General features: G+C 33.2%; 2 protein-coding genes across 9 annotated transcripts; both read right to left on the reverse strand.

Moving 5' to 3' along the window:
* Positions 1–59: 59 nt before the first annotated feature.
* LOC130631506 (uncharacterized) lies at positions 60–4,989 on the reverse strand. Its single transcript, XM_057444402.1, has 2 exons — positions 4,776–4,989; positions 60–4,058 (listed from the first exon to the last, which is right to left on the reverse strand). Exons 1-2 carry the CDS (start codon positions 4,831–4,833, stop codon positions 781–783), a joined length of 3,336 nt encoding a protein of 1,111 aa, XP_057300385.1. The 5' UTR covers positions 4,834–4,989; the 3' UTR covers positions 60–780.
* Positions 4,990–6,690: 1,701 nt separating this feature from the next.
* On the reverse strand, positions 6,691–18,017 carry LOC130631564 (alpha-(1,6)-fucosyltransferase-like). Of its 8 annotated transcripts, XM_057444408.1 has the most exons (9): positions 17,611–18,017; positions 11,993–12,170; positions 11,609–11,753; positions 11,442–11,479; positions 9,207–11,238; positions 8,564–8,743; positions 8,192–8,333; positions 7,423–7,609; positions 6,691–6,963 (listed from the first exon to the last, which is right to left on the reverse strand). In XM_057444408.1, the coding sequence occupies exons 5-9, from the start codon at positions 10,175–10,177 to the stop codon at positions 6,833–6,835; spliced, it is 1,611 nt and encodes a 536-aa protein (XP_057300391.1). In that variant the 5' UTR covers positions 10,178–11,238; positions 11,442–11,479; positions 11,609–11,753; positions 11,993–12,170; positions 17,611–18,017; the 3' UTR covers positions 6,691–6,832. The 8 variants fall into 8 exon arrangements, with proteins under 8 accessions (XP_057300391.1, XP_057300389.1, XP_057300390.1 ...); XM_057444406.1 differs by lacking the exon at positions 17,611–18,017 and having other exon boundaries at positions 11,993–12,476; XM_057444407.1 differs by lacking the exon at positions 17,611–18,017 and having other exon boundaries at positions 11,442–11,482; positions 11,993–12,476.
* Between the last annotated feature and the right edge of the window lie 2,917 nt (positions 18,018–20,934).

The raw sequence follows: 20,934 nt of genomic DNA on the forward strand, positions 1-20,934 counted from the left end.
TTCGTAATTACTTAACTAAGTGACTTGTTCATTTTCTATAACAAAGTATTAACAAAGTAATTAAGTATTCTTATATACTATAAATCACGTTAAAATATAATAAACGAGTAATATACAATATATAATGTAAAGCAACAGACCAGAGGAGGTACACAAGAAGCCCATTTTTTCGAATTCAAAGTTTTAGTAACAAAGACCCAACAAACGAAGTAGGTTAGACGATATTTTTGTATCTTCCACAACTTCAAAATTGCTATAGAGGAGACAGAGTGTTGAAAATATTTACATAAGTTTATAATATAATTTAAAAGTGCAGACACGATAAAATTAGGCGGTTTAACTTCTAAGTGAAAATCTTATTATACATTGGGCCCTGCAAAACCGTACACAGAATTGAACAATAAGAGCACAAAAATTGATCTGCAGAACTTAAAGTAGTAAATACACGGCTATTATTGTAAGTATATAATAATAATAATAGTTATAATAGTTAATATTGCCTCATCACACAATTTTGTCTCATACAGGTTAGCAACCACAACTTTATATCTTTATTATTATTATTATTAACCCTGAAGGGTGGATGTTTGCAAATTGTTACAGCATCTAAAAACAATGCAATTTATGTGTTATATCGTCGCTTGTGGTAATTAAAGAATATAATTAATGTTTTCATTTTCATGTTTCAAAATTATTGAGGGGAGGGCAATTGCCCCTTTTTAGTTGCTACAGGTCAGGATTGTGCGAACCGACGTGTGTGATGTTCACATCGTGTGATTTCTACTCATCTCGTTCAACAAAACAATTTTTTAACATACAACCCAACTTCCGGCACCGTGCAAACACAAATAAAACAATTATTATTAACAATGGTGCTACCAGAACTACATGTTCTATCCACATAAAGACTGTCGCCATTGTGTTAATGCCAGGTACGCTTGACTCATCGTTCATGTAAAGAAATGCAAAAAAAAATCTTTCTGTATTGATGAATATTAAACAACACAGTGATGCAGTCTCAACATGGTTCAAGATTTGCGTACGATATGGTAAAACATACAGATGATGCAGAAGACAACCCTGCAATAACAGCAATGCGAAAATCACTCGTAAGATGGGATTTACGGTGAATGCACACAAGGCTGCTAGGACCATTCGTCGACCAATCAGAACAGCTTCCCAATTTAATTGACCATTTTCATTGAATTTGTAATGACCAATAAAAATCTCTATAACCTTGTCTATATCATCTTTGTTATTCATGACATTCAATGTTCTGTTTGTACATACGGAGCGCAAGTAGTAATATAATGAGATTGGTGGGATGGCAAATGAAAGGTAAAATTGCTTTAGATTTATTTGACTTCTTCGTAGCATCTTTACAGACACGTGTACAGATACTGTAAAAGGAATTATCCACAATACAGTGTAAATCATAATGCAATATTGCCACCAGGTGTAGCATTTGATATCTCCTTGAATGTATAAATAATTTTCATTGTTTATCGAAACACAATTCAACATTCGAAAGCAAAATGTATTTACTGCGGTGTAACCAAGCAAAGTAACTTGAATCGAGCAAGCTCGTATGTTCTTCATAATTTTGTAAGTTGTAGTTCCAGTGGACGTCGAGTTTCTTTTCCTTCTAATAAGCTGAAAAGTTTTTATAATTGCAGCTAATAAGAAAAGTATGATAAAAAGAATAAAGATATTTCCAAGTTTGATCAGCGATTGCGACAGTGCATCAAGATCTTTTGTTGGGCACAATTTAGACATGTTAAATTGAACTAATTCAAAATTAAAAAAGTGTGTTATCGAGTTTTTTAATACTGTTACATATCCGTGATCAAATTTTTCAGGTATTGGGATTTTTGTTAATAATTGTATTTGGTAATAAAAAAACGTGATAGGTTTTAATCCTGAGATGTATAGGTCTGTTTTACCACCATTCTTTTCTGTTTTATCATCGTTGTCAGGGGAGCTTTCTCGCTCCTCCTTGTATTCTTCAATACCCTCTTCAAAACGTCTGTATCGATACAAATCATTATTAACTGATTTTTTTCTTTTACGTTTCAATTTTTCCAGATTGGTGTACAAATACTTGAATATAGTTTTATAGTACATCAATAACACGACGAAAAGTATTGCAAACGTTAGATACAATAACCAGAAGAGCAACTGATTGCAATTTTCATTCTTAACACAGTTGTTATTAAAATAATTCAACCGGTATCCTTTTTGACAAGTTCCGCAAAGTATTCCTGTTCTGTTTTTATTACAAGTATTGTATGAAACACATTTTTTGGGTGGACAACAATACGAAGCAGGGCACGGTATGAATACTACTTTGTGATCACTTCCGACGTATCCCCAAAAATTACCTTTACTTTGTATTTCATATACACATTTTCCACCAGGAGGACACGGCAAACACTTAAAATCAGACTTCTTCACAATGAGTTTTCTTTTTGGCATTGACAATTTTACGTTAGCTCTTATTAAACTGTACATTCCTTTTGCACATATCCCACATTGAAATGAAAATATTTGAAAACTTCGTTTCAGTGGGAGCACGTCAAAATTATATGGACAAGATAAAGACAGGTTATTTAATTGATTTATCCCGCATCTTTGTCTGTAATCACAACGCACCCCATCCAGCACTGGTACATCTGGAATTGCGTTGGTTATAGCCATGGATACATTTGTGTAATTCACATGAGCGTTTGTAAGCATTATTATCCCGTTAGCTAAAGGACTGGTTGCTGCTCCAATAAATTGTACTGAATGTAAATGTAAAATCATATTATGATAGCGTCTTGGTATTCTGGCGTAAAAGCTACCACCGGAGATTGTAGCTGAGTTGTAAAGAAATGTCGATGATTCAATTAAAGACGTGTTCCTTCCTTTGGAAATGTATATGGCGCCACCAGAGTCTGCAGTGTTATAAGAGAACAACGAGTGGTGCACGAATAAGTCACTGCTTTTAATATATATGGCACCACCTTGAATAGCTGTGTTATTTTTAAATGTAGAATTATAAACTGTCAAGTTGGTAGGTGAATATACTCGGAAGGGTGAAAATTTAAATTCGCAGACCTTGCTTCTTGCTATTGTAATTCCTGGACATTTCGTGATATCGCTGTTTTCAATATATATTGCTCCACCTTGAATGGCTGCATTATTTTCAAATAAAGAATCAGAAATTGTGAATTCCTTAACTAAATGTACTCGCAGAGATGAATATTGAAATCCTGAGAACTTACTCTCCACCAATTGAATTCTTGGGCCATTACTAGACCAAATCCCATGCATGGCAACTTGATGCCCATTAAAAATAGATTTATTTACTTCAATGAAAAAATTAGGCGTTGTAGTCGACTGGTTCCGTCCAGGGATAGTACATTTAACCCAAATTCCAATGAATGCGCATTCAAACGTGCTACTTCTTACTTGTATTCTCGCTACTTTAGTTGCATGCAATTCCATTATTGCTCGTTTTTCATAGCTATTAGCTTGAAAAGTGCATGAATTTATAACAGTCAGTAGATTTTTAACTTTTAAGGTCTTAACAAATCTTGCATTTTTTATAGAACTATGTGACACATGCATCGTAACAACTTCTGCAGTACCGTTTGCCTGAATTATAGGTGTAGTTGCATTCTCAAAGCTGCAGTGAGAGATTATAATGTTAAAAGATGAACTATACTGCAAGAGTGAAGTTCCTACAAAAATTATGTTCGCTAGTTTTAATTGAATCTCTTCTTTTTCTGATAAATAGAATAAGTAATTTCGATTTTTGTTTTGGTTTATCATTTGGATGACTGGTCGGAATTCATTATCTTTATAATTTGTCATTGTAATGTTATCTTCAAGGATTACTGATGTGTTCACGTAATATACATATGTTTTATCCGTACCCCCGTCCAATCGCACAGTAGCTGTTGAAGTGCGACTCTGCTTTACAGCAAATTCAAATGTACTGCAGGGGCTTAAGTACGTGCCACAAAAAGTGTCATCTTTACCATTACGTTTGGAAACGTGTATGTCCAGGGAGGCTACGAAGAAAGAATCAATCAAATGAACACTACATCCTGTATGTTACGAAAAATGAAAGTGTTACAGGTGTGGTTATATTACCCGTCAAATTTTGTTTTTTGTTTTTTGAGGAGGGGGGGGGGGGGGGGGGGCTCTAAAAATAAACTGTTTCAGCAATTTCTTATCCTATTTTTTAACAAAAAATGTCTCCTTAACGACGAACTGTAAAGTAAAACGCATATCATTTTTAAAAAAATATTTTCTTGCCTCTTTAAAACGGTTGCATTAATTTTCTCTTAGTCTGAACAAAAACGCATTATCCAGACTATATCTCTGTATATACAAATCAATTAGTAAAATTTACCCATAGTGCCCTTTTTTTCTCTATGAACGACGAATTCGATAGTTCAAGCAGTTTTTTAATAGTATTAGATATAGTATTAAAAGTTCACTTGTACAAGTGGAATCCATAAAATAGGTTTTTATTGTTCTGTTTCTTAGAGCACACAGACATAAGAAATATCAGAATGCTAAAAGTATTTTTTTACCTAGAACAGGCTAGAATCCCCCCCCCCCCTTGTACTATATGTAAGCTTGAGCTACACAAAGTTTTAGAAATGGCGGTTTGCGGTTTTGAAAATCGCAATTATCCTTACACAGTGTTGATTTTTAAGCTTTTATAAAAACATTTTTTCTTACACGTACAAATCTGTTTGTAAACAAATTCTGTTACTTACCAATCTCCACACAAAATATTATAAATACGTTCATACACCAATACATTTTGATTTTCATAAAAGTCTTGTGACATAAATAAGACTAGTTGTTCGCCCGTAGACCAAACATCCACGAGAATTAACCCGTCGCTACTAGCAACTATCTTTTTAATTCACAGATACACATCAAGCAATTTGAGATTTAAATTTGGAAGTGTTTTATAGTGTCTACCAAACTAATAAAGAAACAGGTAAAATGAAAGACTGAGTCACGTGATTTTCATTTAAATCACATGATAAATAAAAAGAATCGTGTGTCACGTTTTGTTATTTAAATTTGGATGCACAATCTTCAAAACTTCAAAAAGCCATTAAAAATCCCCAAATCCTAAAAAATTGGGGCCATTTATTTGTTTTGAATAAACTGATTTTCCCATAGAGATTGCTGTGATAAAATTATAACTTCTCTTAGTAGCATAACAAAAAGTTTGTAATCTCTTGCTACTAATTTTCTTATATTTATATGACTATAAAAGGTTAACCCCTGAGAGCTTTTTTAACCAATAAACTTTGGCGGAATTCAGTAGAAAACCCGATTATTTTCTTAATCTTTTACAAGTAAAATTGTCGCAATTTTATATTAAAAGAATCGATAATTCGTCGCTTAGCGAGAAACGCACAAAAAGAGCTGGAACCCAGTGACGCGCCTTGTCTTAACAATAGGAATTTGAATAGAGAAATATTGCGTTGTGTCTCTTTCTCTTTTAATAATATCTCTATGATATGCCGCAAAGAATTTGAAAATTAAAGTGTAACCGAAAGTAATGCTTTGTTTTTGATTTGTAAATTAATTAAAATTTGTAATTAATTAAAGTTATAATTAAAGTAAACCATAAAAAGCTTTCCCTTCTGTATTGTGAAAGTATTTTTGAACTTTTTGAATGACATATCGAAATGAAAGTAACAAAATTCTGTTTAGTTTGCATCGGTACTGTTATCCTAGTACTATAGTGTATTTAAAGCTGCTGTTTGAGCTTTCCGAGTGGCTAAATGTCCTACCCCTTGTGTTGGATTGCAAGTCATAAAACTTGGAGTAATGTCTGGCACATAATATGATTTTAACGTTACGAATAACGTTTGCTGACGTCAGCATTTTTTACAAAAACTGTTACGAAACTATTCAAATTAGGAATTATTTTGATTCTTTGAATATTTAGTACATTTTTGGTTAAAAACATACATTTTTTACGCGTCAATAAGTAAGTGTAAAAAAAAACAAGCGCGGAGAATTTCAGAAAATTAAAAAACACGAAAAAAAATTTATCAAGTTTACCAAGGGCGTTTTTAAGTCGTTTTATGACTCTACTGTCTAGAAAACAGGTATCTGCAGGCCAAGATGAGCTTATCTGTGACAGCAACACCACTTCTTTGGGAAATGAATTGTTACAGTTTCCAATTTGTACCCACTGCTTCTTTCGCCTCTTGTGAAGGTGAAAGAAGCGCTAAGTACGAGTTTGATAAGGTCATGACGCATAGCTTATGAGGAAAGAATTTTTTGATTAGATCTCTAAGTGTCTTTTCTTCGAAAAAGGAACCTCTATATAGCGAACACTTGGTTGTAGCGGACACTTCTTTCAGGAACCGTAGGTGCTGCTATAGCGAGGTTGGACTGTATGCCTTTTATTTTTATAGGTTGCGCGTTTATCATTAGAGGAAAATATAATAGAAAAGATTTATCGATTGGGTTTATAGAAGAAACAACAGTCTTATATTGAACTTCTTCCCCTGAGTTTTGAGTTACTGACAGTTTCAGATAGCGTGTATTTGAAATAATAGGTATCGACTGCACATTCTTAAACGTTAACTACCAATGCTTGTAAATTAAAAAAGCATTAAATCTCCATCAAAATACTACATCTCCATCAAATACTGCATCTCCATCAAAATATTATATTTCCATGAAAAGGGCGATAAACGTACATTTTGTATAGTATCTTTTTTAAATAAAATAATTTATGGAAAAAATTATCAGTCAAACTATCTCGTATGGACTGCGGAGATAACAAAGTTGCTAATAGTTACATCATTTCAACATTATAAGTAGGAAATTCTGCAACCTCATATATATCTTCAAGCTTATACGTAGGAATAAACCCTTCTCTATTCGTTTTATAATCAATCACTTTCGCTTGTCCATTCCAATGATTACCTAACAAAAATTAGGATTAGATGTTCAGTGTTATCTCAAGCATAACGTCTTAACAAATATCGTCGGATAATATTTTTTATCCAGATTTTTTCCCGACAGAAATTTTCCTTTGAAATCGTTATGTTTTGTGTTTAAGTTTTTTTTAACACACTTTAATGACCGTGCACCAACTTGTGTTGCAGGCATGCGATGTAGGGCAATGCTATACTGACCGTGAACAAGCTTGTGTTGCAGGTATGAGATGTAGAGTAATTCTATACTGACAGTGCACCAGCTTGTGTTGCAGGCATGCGGTGTAGGGAAATGCTAGGTGTACCTCTAGTTGTGAGGTATAGTTACAGTCGATAAATGGAGGAAGAGCCAGCCATCAGAATAAAATGCTTTTTTATATTTGTAAAAATTAAACCGGTTTATTATCGGTACAAAGTAGTGGAATAAACACAGAGGTCTTGAACTAACCTAATACTTTGACGACATCTCCTACTTTTAAGCTCAACTCTTCTTTTTTGTGTGGTGTGTGCTCCAAAATTACCTTCATTTTATGATCACTTTGACCAGTGAAATAATACAAATCATCCAGCGAGTGAAAGGATTGTGATGCGTCCACGTGTTTACTGTTCATCATCTCGTACGCCATTCGACACACCTGGTAAAAAGTACGTATAATTTTAGGTTACTTATATAAAGAATTCTGGTGTACAGAAAAAAAAATTCACAATTTAATACGCAGTAGAGGATCGATTAGTGTTTTTAGAACTGATGCCCATGCGCGAAAAAGGCTTATTTTGCACAAAAATAAAAGAGGTCTAAAAATTAGGAGAATTTAAAGGACCAGGCTCAATCAAAATGAATGAACTATAAAGAATGAAAACTATTTAACCTCCCCTGGTATAAACTAGAAGGCTGAGAAATAGATAGAAAATGAAAGAAAAAGAAAAATATCCCTGGGGACGAGGTTGGACAAAAAGATTTATCTGCAGAACTTACAATCAGGTTGAGAATATCTAGAAAATACAGTAAATTGCCGAATAAACTAATAATATTTGTCCTGAATATAAAATGTGGAACTCGGATTTACAACTTTGACTTCAAAAACCAGTAGAATACTTCTGCAACATGCCCAGGTCGTGCCCAGGTGTTCATTTGAACAGAACCGGAAACAAGTCCAGAAATAAAACTAACAAGCCCTAGGGACGAGGTTGATGATATACATGTTTAGAACACATACTCCAGAAGAGAAAGTGCAAACTAGATAATCTGTCTCCGATAACAGCTCAATATCGGATATAATACCATGTAAGCCATCCTCGTTGCGCTCAGTAGCAGACGCTACTATCTCCACACTACTTAAAAACGTGTATTCAGGATATCTAAAGACAAGCAATATAAAAAATTACTCCATTTCGCGCAGATAGGTTGATGCTGTCCTGATGTCAGAAAATACAAGACGCCCTGGAAACGAGGTTGCTTAAAATAGTTGCACAAAGTAAGAAGAAATTTCTTTAATAGAAAGGAAAAAATGACATTTTCCTCAAGGTGACGAAATTTTTGTCCGATTGTTTTTATCGATAGGCATGAATTTTGTACAAAATGAACTTACTTTCTTCTCGCTTCTGATAAAACTGATATGTCGTCGGTAGCGATAAATACTCTTTTTACGTCTACTACTTCGTTTAGCATCCGCTTTTTATAATACAGCTCTACCCAGTTCATGTATTCCTCGATATTATGAAAGGCTGCCTCCTTGACTTTTATTTTATCTGTTCGTCTTACATGTATGCTAAATAAATCATTAACAATGATGGCAACCGGCAATAACAGCAAACACAACAACATCAACCACAACGACATCTAAAAAGTCAACGTCAACGACAACGAAATTAAAAAACGACAGTCGTAACAAAAACAACGACAGCCGCAACAAAAACAACGACAGCAAAAACAACAAAAACGACATGTCACCGACAACTTCAACGGTAAAGGTACAAAAAACAACGACAGCCGCAACAAAAACAACGACAGCAAAAACAACAAAAACGATATGTCACCGACAACTTCAGCGGTAAAGGTACAAAAAAACAACTACAGCTGCAACAAAAACAACGACAGCGACAAAAAACAACGACAGCCGCAACAAAAACAACGGCAGCAACAACAACAAAAACGAAATGTCACCGACAACTTCAACGGTAAAGGCGCAACAGCTACAATAAAAACAACGACAACATTGAAAACCCTCTTACCCAACAATAGGACTTTTAAAACCCAACTTTTCTTTTCGACTTTTAATTCTTTCACTAATGTGGTCTTGATATTTAAATAAATATTTAATAAATTGACCAATCCACCACACCGAAGGGTTTTTATGAAATTGTATCACCTTACTGTAGACGTCTTTTGGTAGTGTTAACGGCATTTGCGGTATTTTAAATTCTTGAGGTAATACTTGTCGTACTAGTTTAATAACTTTTCGTTTGTTATGACTTCTATCCCATAAAAAGCTTCCCCCATCATGTGTACAGTTGCTGGTTGGCTTAAAAAAATCTTCCCAATTTTTCATTGAATACTTTAAACCACTGGAATTTATTATAAACGTTCTTTCAGTAGCATAGGCCAACATGAAGCAGTACACAATAAAATGCATTTTGCAAGTATAACCGCAAGGTTTTTGTAGAGAACAAACAAATTTTCGAGTATTGTTACAATCAATTGGATGCTGCAAACGAAACAATCTCTCTTGTATAACTGAACTTAGCAGTTTCTCTGATTCGTTTTTGTATGTTTTCCTTCCTAAATTTACGAGTCTGTTAAAATCATATTCTGTTATACGATGAAGCTCTCCAAAATCTTCTAATATTGTTTTTGCATTTTTCTTGATTAGTGATGGATCATCCTTAAGATTAAGCATTCTATTGGATAAGTAATACCACATCTCCTTCAATTGAGTGTCTATCTTGTTAGCTAATATAATTAGGTTGTTCGGTGCTTCTACCTTCTTTGTCTTGTTATCATTATTTGTCTTTTTAAGAAACTGAAGCTGGGAGTGTAAATATTTTTTCTCCCTTTTAAGCGACTGTACTGTTTGTAAAAGACACTTGTATTCTTCTGGATCGATGCTTTCTTTACCAAAAAGATTTATCTCTCTTTGTAGTATAAAAATTAACGCCCATAGGAAAGCGGCGAGATAAATATAACGTTTAGTAAAAGAAAACATGTTTCATTCTTTCAATTTTTATATCTTATTATTCTCTTTTTCTTGTTAGGTTGCTTGATCAATTAATTCACTATATGCATATTTCTTTTAAAAATCAATACATTAAAAGAAATCTCTTTACATGGACATCTTTTACAACAGACACAATTTTCTGCACTAAGACAGACCTTAGAGGAAGAAAACAGACAGACCAAAGTGTTTTTGTGAAATCCTAGGATTTACTTTCTTTGAATGAAAGTTATCATTTTTGCAAAATATTGTTTTTTTGTCGTTAGGTACTTTCTTCTCCCAAAAGCAGCCTGGTGTCACTTTGTTGATTCCACTGTACCCTCGCACTTTAAAGCAGGCGATATAAGACAATTTAGGAAAAACTTCAACATTAGCGGACGCCTGTCTATGACAGGCACTTTTTTGAGGCTAAGAAAGGTTTCACTGTGCTACAAGTTCATCATAACAACAACATGATTGATTTACCAATGTGTACGATACATTGCGGATTAAGTATTAGCAGAATTTTGTACATGCAGGTAAAAAAACAAGACTATATAAGGTTAAATTTTTGTGGGTACACAAATTCCAAGAGACGCTAGAAATATATTTTTTCTAACTATACTTTACTTATATTATTGTGAGAAGTTTATCATTCCTTGAAGTTTAGTAGGCGACGTTTTGGGAGATGCTTCTTTCATCATCAGGGAAATAAAATAAGGTTAAGGATCGAAATTCATAAAAATGAAACAATGAGGAACAAGCTGTTAATTACAGTTAATTACGGTAATTAACATTTTTGGACCTAGATGAATATAACTACTTCTTCTGTACGACTGGTAACCAAAAGCGAGACGTCTACTAAACTATCATGTTCAAGAAATGATAAACTTTCCACAATAATATAAATACTGAACAGACAAACCGAAATAATATCTTCAATAATATACTCCACTCTTTTCAATAAAATTTAAATTTTTCGCTAAATGTCTTTCTTCACGATACGGTACTGTATTCTGTTGTTTATATTTTCCACACATAGCGCCGCGACTCATGGAATCTCAAAACCATTTCTGAAAACAAGTTAAAAAAAATGAAAGAAAGGAAATTATTTTTTCTTAATGAAGCAAGAAATGCAAAAGCATGTAATTTATAATAATTTTTACGAATTTCAACGCCATCAAATGTATTGGTATGTTAGATTAATTTTTCCTATTATTAGTGGGTTGATATGATACAAATGTGTTTCCTAACTTTTAAAATATATTTTAGATACCTTAGTGTGTGTCTACACGAGAAGTTCTCTACCATATACTGCTAAAACAAATAATAAATACAGAAGAGATATTAGGCTAGTTTTTAACTTGGGGTACACACATTTTATCCAGTGTATAGGAAACGGTCTTACTTAGATAAGTTTTGCTAATCTTTGAGTTTGCTTACCTGAGTCTTACTATGGAAAACTAAACAAGAAGTATAGAAGAATATTTGTTCAAAACTTTTAAACAGAGAGCTACTTCCGTAACCCTCCCTCTCATCCATGGGATCCCTGGCACAGTAATGAATCCCTGGAAACAAATTTACAAATCTAAAAACAAAAAAAAGACATGTTAATTATCATTTTGTCTTTTTATTATGCCAAGTTTTGTCAAAAACACTGCAATTATAAAATTTGCACGAATTTTGGAAAAACGAAGCCTTTCTATTTTTTAGACCAAGAATGACCATGTTAAGCATTTTTTTGTACTATATCAAAAAAGTCAGATTTCTACTAGTCACTAGTAAACAAACCAACAAAAACATCTACAAAAACACAAAAATATTGACCTGCACTGCATCATGCTTCTGTAAGCTTTCCAACTTTGGTGCAAACATCATCACATCAAATCTTGTAATCTTTGGAGTATTATTTGTAACAAAGTTTTTGATATTGTGGTAATTGTAGGTAATTGCTTTGCAATTACAACCCACTTCTTTAAAGCTGATAAACAAAGATCGCGATTACCTATTGAGTAATGATAAAAACCCCTGATTATGTGAACACAAAAGTTAATAAACGATAAGAGAGGGAAAGATATAAAACTATTTTGTGGCGTCTACAAAAATAAATTTTAAGCAAGAAATAAAAAAAATTAGAAACAGATTTCTAAATTTTAAAATCTACTAATATAACTTCTATAACAACAAATAAAAAAGAAACTAAATCACGTATACAATACAATAGCATCTCTCATTTCAATACAACGTTACTCTCACTAGCAATTCAAGTAATGTTCTGAAGTCATTGACTGGCTAATAAATTAAAAATAAACGGACTTACGGCCTTCTATCATTGAATAAAAAGCACTTAGGCTTTTTATCATTTTTATATATTTATCATTTATCATTAAAAAGCCTTTCCTTTTCGGTTTCTTTTAATTCAGGCCTTTTGAATTGAGAAAAAAATTGTACCCACATAAACCCTGATTATATAAAGTCAAACGCCAGCCTTTCTAATTCAATTTATTTCACGTGTTCAAGAAATACCCAAGATGAACTAACATTTGCCTGCTCTACGTCGGCAAGCTTGTGTTTCACGCCTGCAAATTAAATTTCGTTTGAGATTGTATGTTCCCATACACTAGTACCAGTTAAATTTAAGAGAAAATAGAACAAAACTTTTGCAAGTTTAAATCACATCCACCTGCAACAAAAACCAAGTCGGCGAATACATACCGACGTGGATCAATAATTTTTGTTATCACCTCGGCATTTGCCTTAACAATTGCTGAGTGTCTGCATGTATTAAAAATATATATACGTGATCCAGGTTTTATCAGCCTAATGAAAAATGTATATGTACGTGGTCCAGAGTCAGCGTGTATCTCAGTTCTAATATTGTTGTGATATTGTAGTTGTCGATTTCGTTTAAAAAGTTGATTCACAATCTTTGATAAAAGAGACCGCCGCTACTTGCGGTACCATTTTGCATGACAAAATGTACAAGAAAATCTTAATAAATGAACGCTGCAAAAAATCTCAAAAAAACATATTGTCCTTTTTTCATTATTGCAATTTCTGGTTATGGTTTGGACAGTATTTAATGCTTTTCGTAGACTTTTTTTTCCCACACTATCTTAGCTCCCAAAATTCTGTAATGTACAATTCCCGTATTTGATAGGAAACCAGGCAACAGAAACCTCTTAGCTTCAAAAAAGCAGAAATTCCTCTGCACTTTGAGCATTGTATGCCATATTGTTGTTGCATACTTTTGTAAGTCTTCATCATCTTTTTTGTAAGTCTTCATTACAGTACACACGCAGTATTTCGAAATCAATAATCATTCCAGGAAGACAAGAACCTCTGGTGATCTTCTGAAGTTACCTAAAGTCAAACTTGAATTAGGAAAACAGTCTTTTGCTTATGCAGGAGCTAAAATATTTAACGATCTTCCACTAGGTATTAGAAAAGTGGAATCTTATAGTCAATTTACAATTGAAATAAGAAAACATTTTAACTGATTTTGTATGTATATGTTAATAAATTTTTAGGTTGGTTTTATCCATAGCTACCATCCTCTATCCCAGAATCCTTTTCCCACTTACTCTAGATCTCAAGAGGAAAATGGCCCTGAGATAAGGGTTGGTTTTTACCCACTAACCTTTTAAGTTTTACTTTATACTTTATACTTTTATGTTCACAGGACTAGCATTGATAACAGTAGTAAATTTTATATAAAATTTTACGTAGCTGACGCTTTGTATCCTGTTTAAATATTCTGATAATAATAATAATCCAATCCGGTGGATCCCAACTGAGTAGGACAGAAAAAATCGATTTCCTTACATACTCTGTACCTCGGTCGTCCAAGCACAGGAAAAAATTCACAAACCTGGTTCTTTTGTTTCTGGATATCTTTAAAAAAAATTTCTTACATCCACGAAATTTCACATTTTTATTAACGCTGTTTCTCAAATCTTTTCGCCATCTAGTTTTTAATAGACAGGCATTTCAACGTATTTCAATGTCATTTTAACTCTATATATTTTCACAACAATTAACTGTGTATAAGAATAAGTACAAGTGAAACAATAACCTTTTTATTGCGGGTTTTTTTTCTCATTTGTATCCTTTAATTATGGCACGTATTGTTATTCTTGATAGATTTCCAAATTAACAATCTCCGCGGCCAGAAACCGCTTTCTGTTCCTTAACTTTCCTGCTTTTTCAGACAAAGGGCCCTGGTTGGTCAGCTAATCCACATCATTTAAATCATAGTTCACTATGCTTTACCTACGTTTGTCTTTATTCCTGATTGCCCCGGACTCTCGTCATTGCTTATTATAGAAATACGTTTCCCTATGATTTAGAAACATTGAGCTGGTACTAAGGGATTTTAAATAAAATCTTGCTTGACAAGCGTGTCTTTGGTTAAAATTTCTTTAAAGAATTTTCGATAACTTTGTTTTAAAGGCAATCTAAGAAATGCCCGGAAATGATGCCTTTTCCTAGTAAAAATGCAATAAAAGCCAGTGGATTTATGAGCTGTGAAATACCTTGTTTCAACCATGTAGAACCGTACTTAAAGAACTATTGGCCTAGAGGTCATCAGGGCTGGACGTATTTTAATATTATGTTATGCTGTTAATAGAGATTTAGACGTAATTTAATTTCGTATTTAAAGGGAACCCAAGGTATAAAAGGATGTTAGACTTATCTTACACACCAACAACACTTTTATTTTCTATTTTCTTCACCTTTTTTGCACGCTTTACACATCAGATGATAAAGAGATTACTTATTATTACGAGAAAATTGGTTTTATATATTCAGTAAAACCTAAGTAATTGAAAATTCATCAGCGATGATAGCAAGACATTGGTGCGCTTATCTGAGGGGGCGCTGATAATCAAGTATAAAAAAGTGCAAGGAAAAACGAAAGAATTTGCATTGTGAATCGGGTAGAAAACTGGTAGGACATGTGCCAAAAGCCTTTGCCAAGATTTTTGTATCCAATGATTAAAGAGAGGCGAATTTTATTGATGGCTTCCTGAAGAAGAAATTGAACTATTACATGTTTGTTTTAAAAAATTCATAAAAACTGTATCCATGACAAAATTAAAGATGGAGAAAAAAATCTTGTATTTTAAAGGAGGGCGAACAAAAAATTATTTGTGGCGGCCAGAAAATAAATTTTAAGCGAGAAAAAAAAATTATAGATTTCTAAATCCTAAAATCCTAAAGATAACTAATTTGATAACAAATAACTAACTATATTTCGCCACTAAGTATCTACATATCTTTCTAACAACATTTATACAGAATTTTTATAGCTAAATGGGGTGAAAATAAGTAGGTTTTTGATCTATTTACCAGGAATATTTTTTCATGTTTTGAGTTTCTTTTCCACAACATACTACTAGCTTTAAACGATAAAGTTTGGTATGATGAGATAGCGCAAAATTTAAATGAATACAGTGAAACCTCCCTATAGCGGACAACATCGGGACCTCAAAAAAGTGTCCGCTATAAAGAGGTGTCCGCTACATAGAGGTTCTTCCCAAAATTAGCTCAAATTTCTTCAAAAACCATTGAGATATTGCTTTGTCTTTGCGAAGACAATTTAATATCTTCCACTTTGTCAATGACTTCTGAAATTAGGCCAGTTAGAGCTTCATCATTTTCATTCATTAAAAAATTTAGCAATTCCTCCAAATGCTGCAACACTTTTGATAGAGAAAGTTGCTGAGGAATGTTTTTTTCTTCGTCGTCTTCTGAAGCAGCTTCTTCGTTTTCAGTATGACTCCTGTCAGATGGGTCTGGGTAAAAATTATTGAATAGCTTCCTCTCAAAGCTCGTCGTCGCCAGTCTATCAAGGCAGTATTTATTTGACCAATCGATGTCGTCAGATCGTCATCAAAGTCTTCGACAGTGATGTCATCGTCTTCACGCATCCGAGTAAGAAGACTCGCAAATTCTTCATCAATTTCGCTATGCAGCTAATATCTGGTTCTTTCAACCCACACTTTGGAAGCAATGTTGTATGACCTCTGCAGACACATCTTTCCAAGCTACTTGTAACCAATGAATTGCTTTCGCAATATTGACGTCTCGTATTATTTCTGAGGCGTTCTTACCTTCGTCAATTTGTGATACTACATACTTCATTAGCATTTTCCGATATTTACATTTAAACGCTCTAATTATGCCCGCATCAAGTGGTTGTAAGCGAGATGTGGTACACTTTCGCAGAAAGATCAGCTTAATGTTCTTTAATTTGGAGGGTTTCAGGGTGGCAAGGTGCGTTATCAAGAAAGAGAATAATCCTTCTACCTTTTAACTGGACTCTACGATGAAGAATTGTCAATACATCTTATATTTTTTTAGTTCTCATCCAAGCCTTCTCTTATCATGTATGTTCTTAAAACGTCTTGAAGATTTACTCTTCCAAAATACAACAGGCTCAGATACTTTTTAACCATCAGCCGCCACAAAAATTGCTGCTATAAGACGTTGTTTAGACTTCTTACCCCTTGCAGCTTCTCCGTTTTTGAATAAGACCTTTTTCCGGTAAAGCTTTAAAAAACAAACCTAGTTCATTCATATTCCAAATGATTTTTAACTTATATCCTTTAGTTAATTCTGGTAGGCGTACAATCCATGACTGAATGGTCATTGTCGGTATATCATCCGCTTCACCTGTAATTCCCGTCTCACGTATTCCATATGTTTGTTTAAACATTTCAAGCCAACCGTTTGATGCAATGAACGCACCTAAATCATTTTTGCCCAATTTTCCTTTATTAACATCACTTCTTCCTTCAACATTGGACCATCAGGAAATAAGTTTGCGCTCACATATTTTTTATACCAGGTAATTAGAATTTCATTAATCAAGTGAATTGTCCGTGTCTCAATTTTTTGCAATTTCCTTTGAAAAATTCATATTCTTTTTGAAGAGTTTTTGAGACACAAGTCTTCCCAACCTTGAAGTGTTCACTCGACATCCCATTTTTGGATTGTTGTTTGCGTAAGAGATGACCTTCATCTTTTCATCCAATGCCAAGTTTTTTCGTTTCATACGAGCAGAGAGCTGAAACTTTGAGCACGACAACTTTGCTTTAACTGCTTACCTCAAAGATTCATTCATTCAAGGTACACGTACATTCGAAGAACCTCATTTAAATCATTCGAACATTCAAAACATTCGAACATTTCGATGCAATGATTTTATTGACGAATTCTCTTCAAAATAATATCTCTCAGACATTAGTTAGGATAAATACGAGATCGCTATACCTCTAAGGATCATGAAATGTTATGTCTACCACTCGGGACATTAATAAGGCAGGGTTTGTAACACTTTTACTGATTAAGTTCAAACTGAATACAAAGTGAAAGATAAAATTAACGTAAATTTGGCATTATTTGATAACAAAAGAAACATATATAAAATATAAGCTTACCAGCCTGCCACTGTAAAACACTAAAAATGTGAAGCTTAATGTTAAAATGTTAAGTATTATACTATTTCATGTAAAATTCAAGCATTTTACTACATACACCTTCATGGTCAGAAGTTAAGTGAAGTGATGAGAAAAAAGTACAAACCATAAAATATATAGCTTAATTAAATAATTAATATTCCCTAATGACACATATTGACACATATAATTTCCTAAGGGACTGCACAAACAAGAATTGAATAGAACAATAAACAATTACTACATAATATAAATAGAATAAAGACTATGAAACATGATTTCTACAAGCAACAAACATAACTGGTTTACTAACATTGAACTAGACACAAATATAACCTGGTACACACATGCACAGACACTGATTTAAATTTTTGATATATATATATATTATATATGTATATATTATTGATAAAGATACAACATATTTCGTGAGTATTCACCTGTGACCATCACAACAAGGAGAAGTACATCCCATTGTTTTTTTAATTTAGCCACCCGTTTGGCAAATATGTAAAAATACTCAATTATAAATAATTCAGCATTCACATAGACGTAAACAAAACTGGTATTTTTAACAGACTGTTTTATATTTTGGGTGTAGTGTGTTGTTGTTCGTCAAAGTTTTAAGTGAAAATTTACCGTTTTTTATGTGCTACGAATATTTTTAATATCAAAATATTCTCACTCTTTTTTAAGGACTTATTTTGTTATTATGGCTGTAACATGTAAATTGATTTATTATGCAGCAGACCAAGCCAGTCGGTCTGATCTTCAAATTCAACACTGTCATCATGAAATTTTATTCAGTAGCCGTGTCGTGCGTAGTTCGCCTCTCCTTTAAGTGAAACAAAATCTTCATATTTTTCAATTTCATTGTTTCGATATATCATTACTCTAAACGCACTTTTTTAAGGGTGCACTTATAACTAGGTGCGCCTAATTACGGCATTTTACGGCATTTTACGGTATAGCGAGTGGTCGAATACAATCTAGAACAAGATTTGTACCCATTAATACCCATAAAGTTATGGATCAAACCAAGTATCCTAAGATCCGAAGTCCGCTGTAAACAATTGACAAGTTCGGATTGTGAATTATCACATGTAAATGGCTTTGTCCAATACTGGGGTTGCGATTTTCGCAATTTCACCCTTCTCTGCAAGATTTTATGTCCGGGATTGTGGACGTGCACCCTCGCGAAATGGTAAAAACCAAATTAGCATAATTATGCGACAATCTGTCATCATTGGACTGGATTTATGGCCACTCACCGGTTCAACGTTAACGGGTACCATTTTGAAAGTCAATTAAGTTATTTTTCGATGCGATTTTGAGTTTTACTAAAAAAGATGACCGATCACGTGCTACGGATGGTATGTTTTGAAATTTACGTGCATCATACCGGGTTTTAAGTTTTGAAGATCCCAACTTCTTTCCAAAGAAGGTCTTCTTTTATCACAGATCTACAAACTATGTTCAAAATAGTTTTAACAACAACTCTCCCCCTCCCGCCACTCTTCAGTGTTAGGTTGAGATCTTTTGCCAGTGGTAGTATTTCTTGTAAACAATACTCTGAAAAAAGCCTGAAAAGCCGTTTTTCTAATAAATTATAAATAGGATTGTAGGCAAGAAATTATTTTTTTATGATCTTTATTAGAATACTCTATTTATTTAATTTTCACATTAAAAAATTTATATATGATTTTTATTTGTAAAATCAAAGTCCCGTCTACACGTACAGACTTATAGGAGGGGCCAACATTAAACTATTTTATGGCAACCACAAAATAAATTCTCAAGCGAGAGAAAAGATAATAGATTTACAGATCTTAAAATATACTAAAATAACAATTATAACAACAAATAAACACTATATTGCATAGCAAAATAACAATATAATTTTAGCAACAGTCCCCCCCCCCCCCCCCCGAATTTTCATGGGTGAAAAAAAGTTATAGATGCACTTACCACTAAACAATGAAAATGAGAATGAAATCTTCAATTCAAGATAACTTCAGATTTATTACTAGTAAAAGCATTTTTTAACCTGCTTAAAATTTATTGTAAATTTAGAGTCGTTTTTCAACAATATATTTCTAGCTTTAAACAATAACGCGTGATAAATTTGATAGATTTACAGACAGAAATCATTCAACAGTCTAACACGCCATAAATAAAGGAGTTATTTTTGCTCACAAGTTTCTGCAGTAACTTCAGCAGTACAAAATAAAATATTTTTGACATACGCTATTCAACTCATACCATTTTTGCTATTTTGATCTTCAGTTTTTTAATTTTGCAAAGTGTGCAACCTTTAAAAATATTACCTCTGATCATTGTCATTCAATAATATAAATTATTATCATACCATGAATAAGTGACTTTTTTCTAGTGTATAACCCGTGCCATCATGATAAAAAGAATTCCATTGTTTGTAAATTGAACCACCTGTTTCTCAATTGTGTTAAAATAATTTATTATAAATAATTCAGCACTCACAAGATGTAAACAAAAGGTATTTTTAACAGACTGGTTAATTTTAGGGGCTCTACTGTGTTCTGGAAAGCTTTTAAGCAAATCTCCACACCGTTAACAATGTAAACATCGAATTTTTATTAATCTTTAAATACTTTAAATATCAAAACTTTTCTCAGTTTGTGTTCAAAATGCACTTTTTAAATTGTCATGACAACTGTTCTATAAAAGATTGAATAATAGTAAAGACTTTTTCACGAAGCACGTCAAGCCAGTCAGTCTGGTCCTCAAAATCAACTCTGACATCATTAATTTTTAATCATTAGCCGTGCCGGAGTTTACTCATCCTTTTAAAGCCCGCCACATTGTAGACCTCAGCTTCTTCGCTACTTTCACTACGAACGCCGCGAAGCTGGTTTATCTAAAATAAATATATTCAATTATTGAGATAAATATGTATGAAATTCCTTTCATAAAAAGACTTATATGACTTCTTAGTGACTCGAATGGCGACCTTCTTTTAAAGGAAAGGCGAACTGCGCACGCTGCGGCACGGCTGGTGAATAAAAGTTTGTAGAGTGCTGAATTATTTATAATTAGGTTTTATACACATTTGTGAAATGTTGAACAACATGTAACAAACATCATCTTTTTTTATACTACTGAACTTACTGAATAAATTTGCGAATAAAGTTAAGTAAGGCAAAGATTCGAGAATAAAAACGAAGCCATCATTTTGCGCGCTCGATTTATTGTTGAATGTTTCCGGTCTGTATATTCATTCAAATTTGGGATCTCATCATCATAAACTTTATCGTAGTATGTTGTGGA

The sequence above is a fragment of the Hydractinia symbiolongicarpus genome, chromosome 1 (genome assembly GCF_029227915.1).
Source record: "Hydractinia symbiolongicarpus strain clone_291-10 chromosome 1, HSymV2.1, whole genome shotgun sequence".
NCBI lineage: Eukaryota > Metazoa > Cnidaria > Hydrozoa > Anthoathecata > Hydractiniidae > Hydractinia > Hydractinia symbiolongicarpus.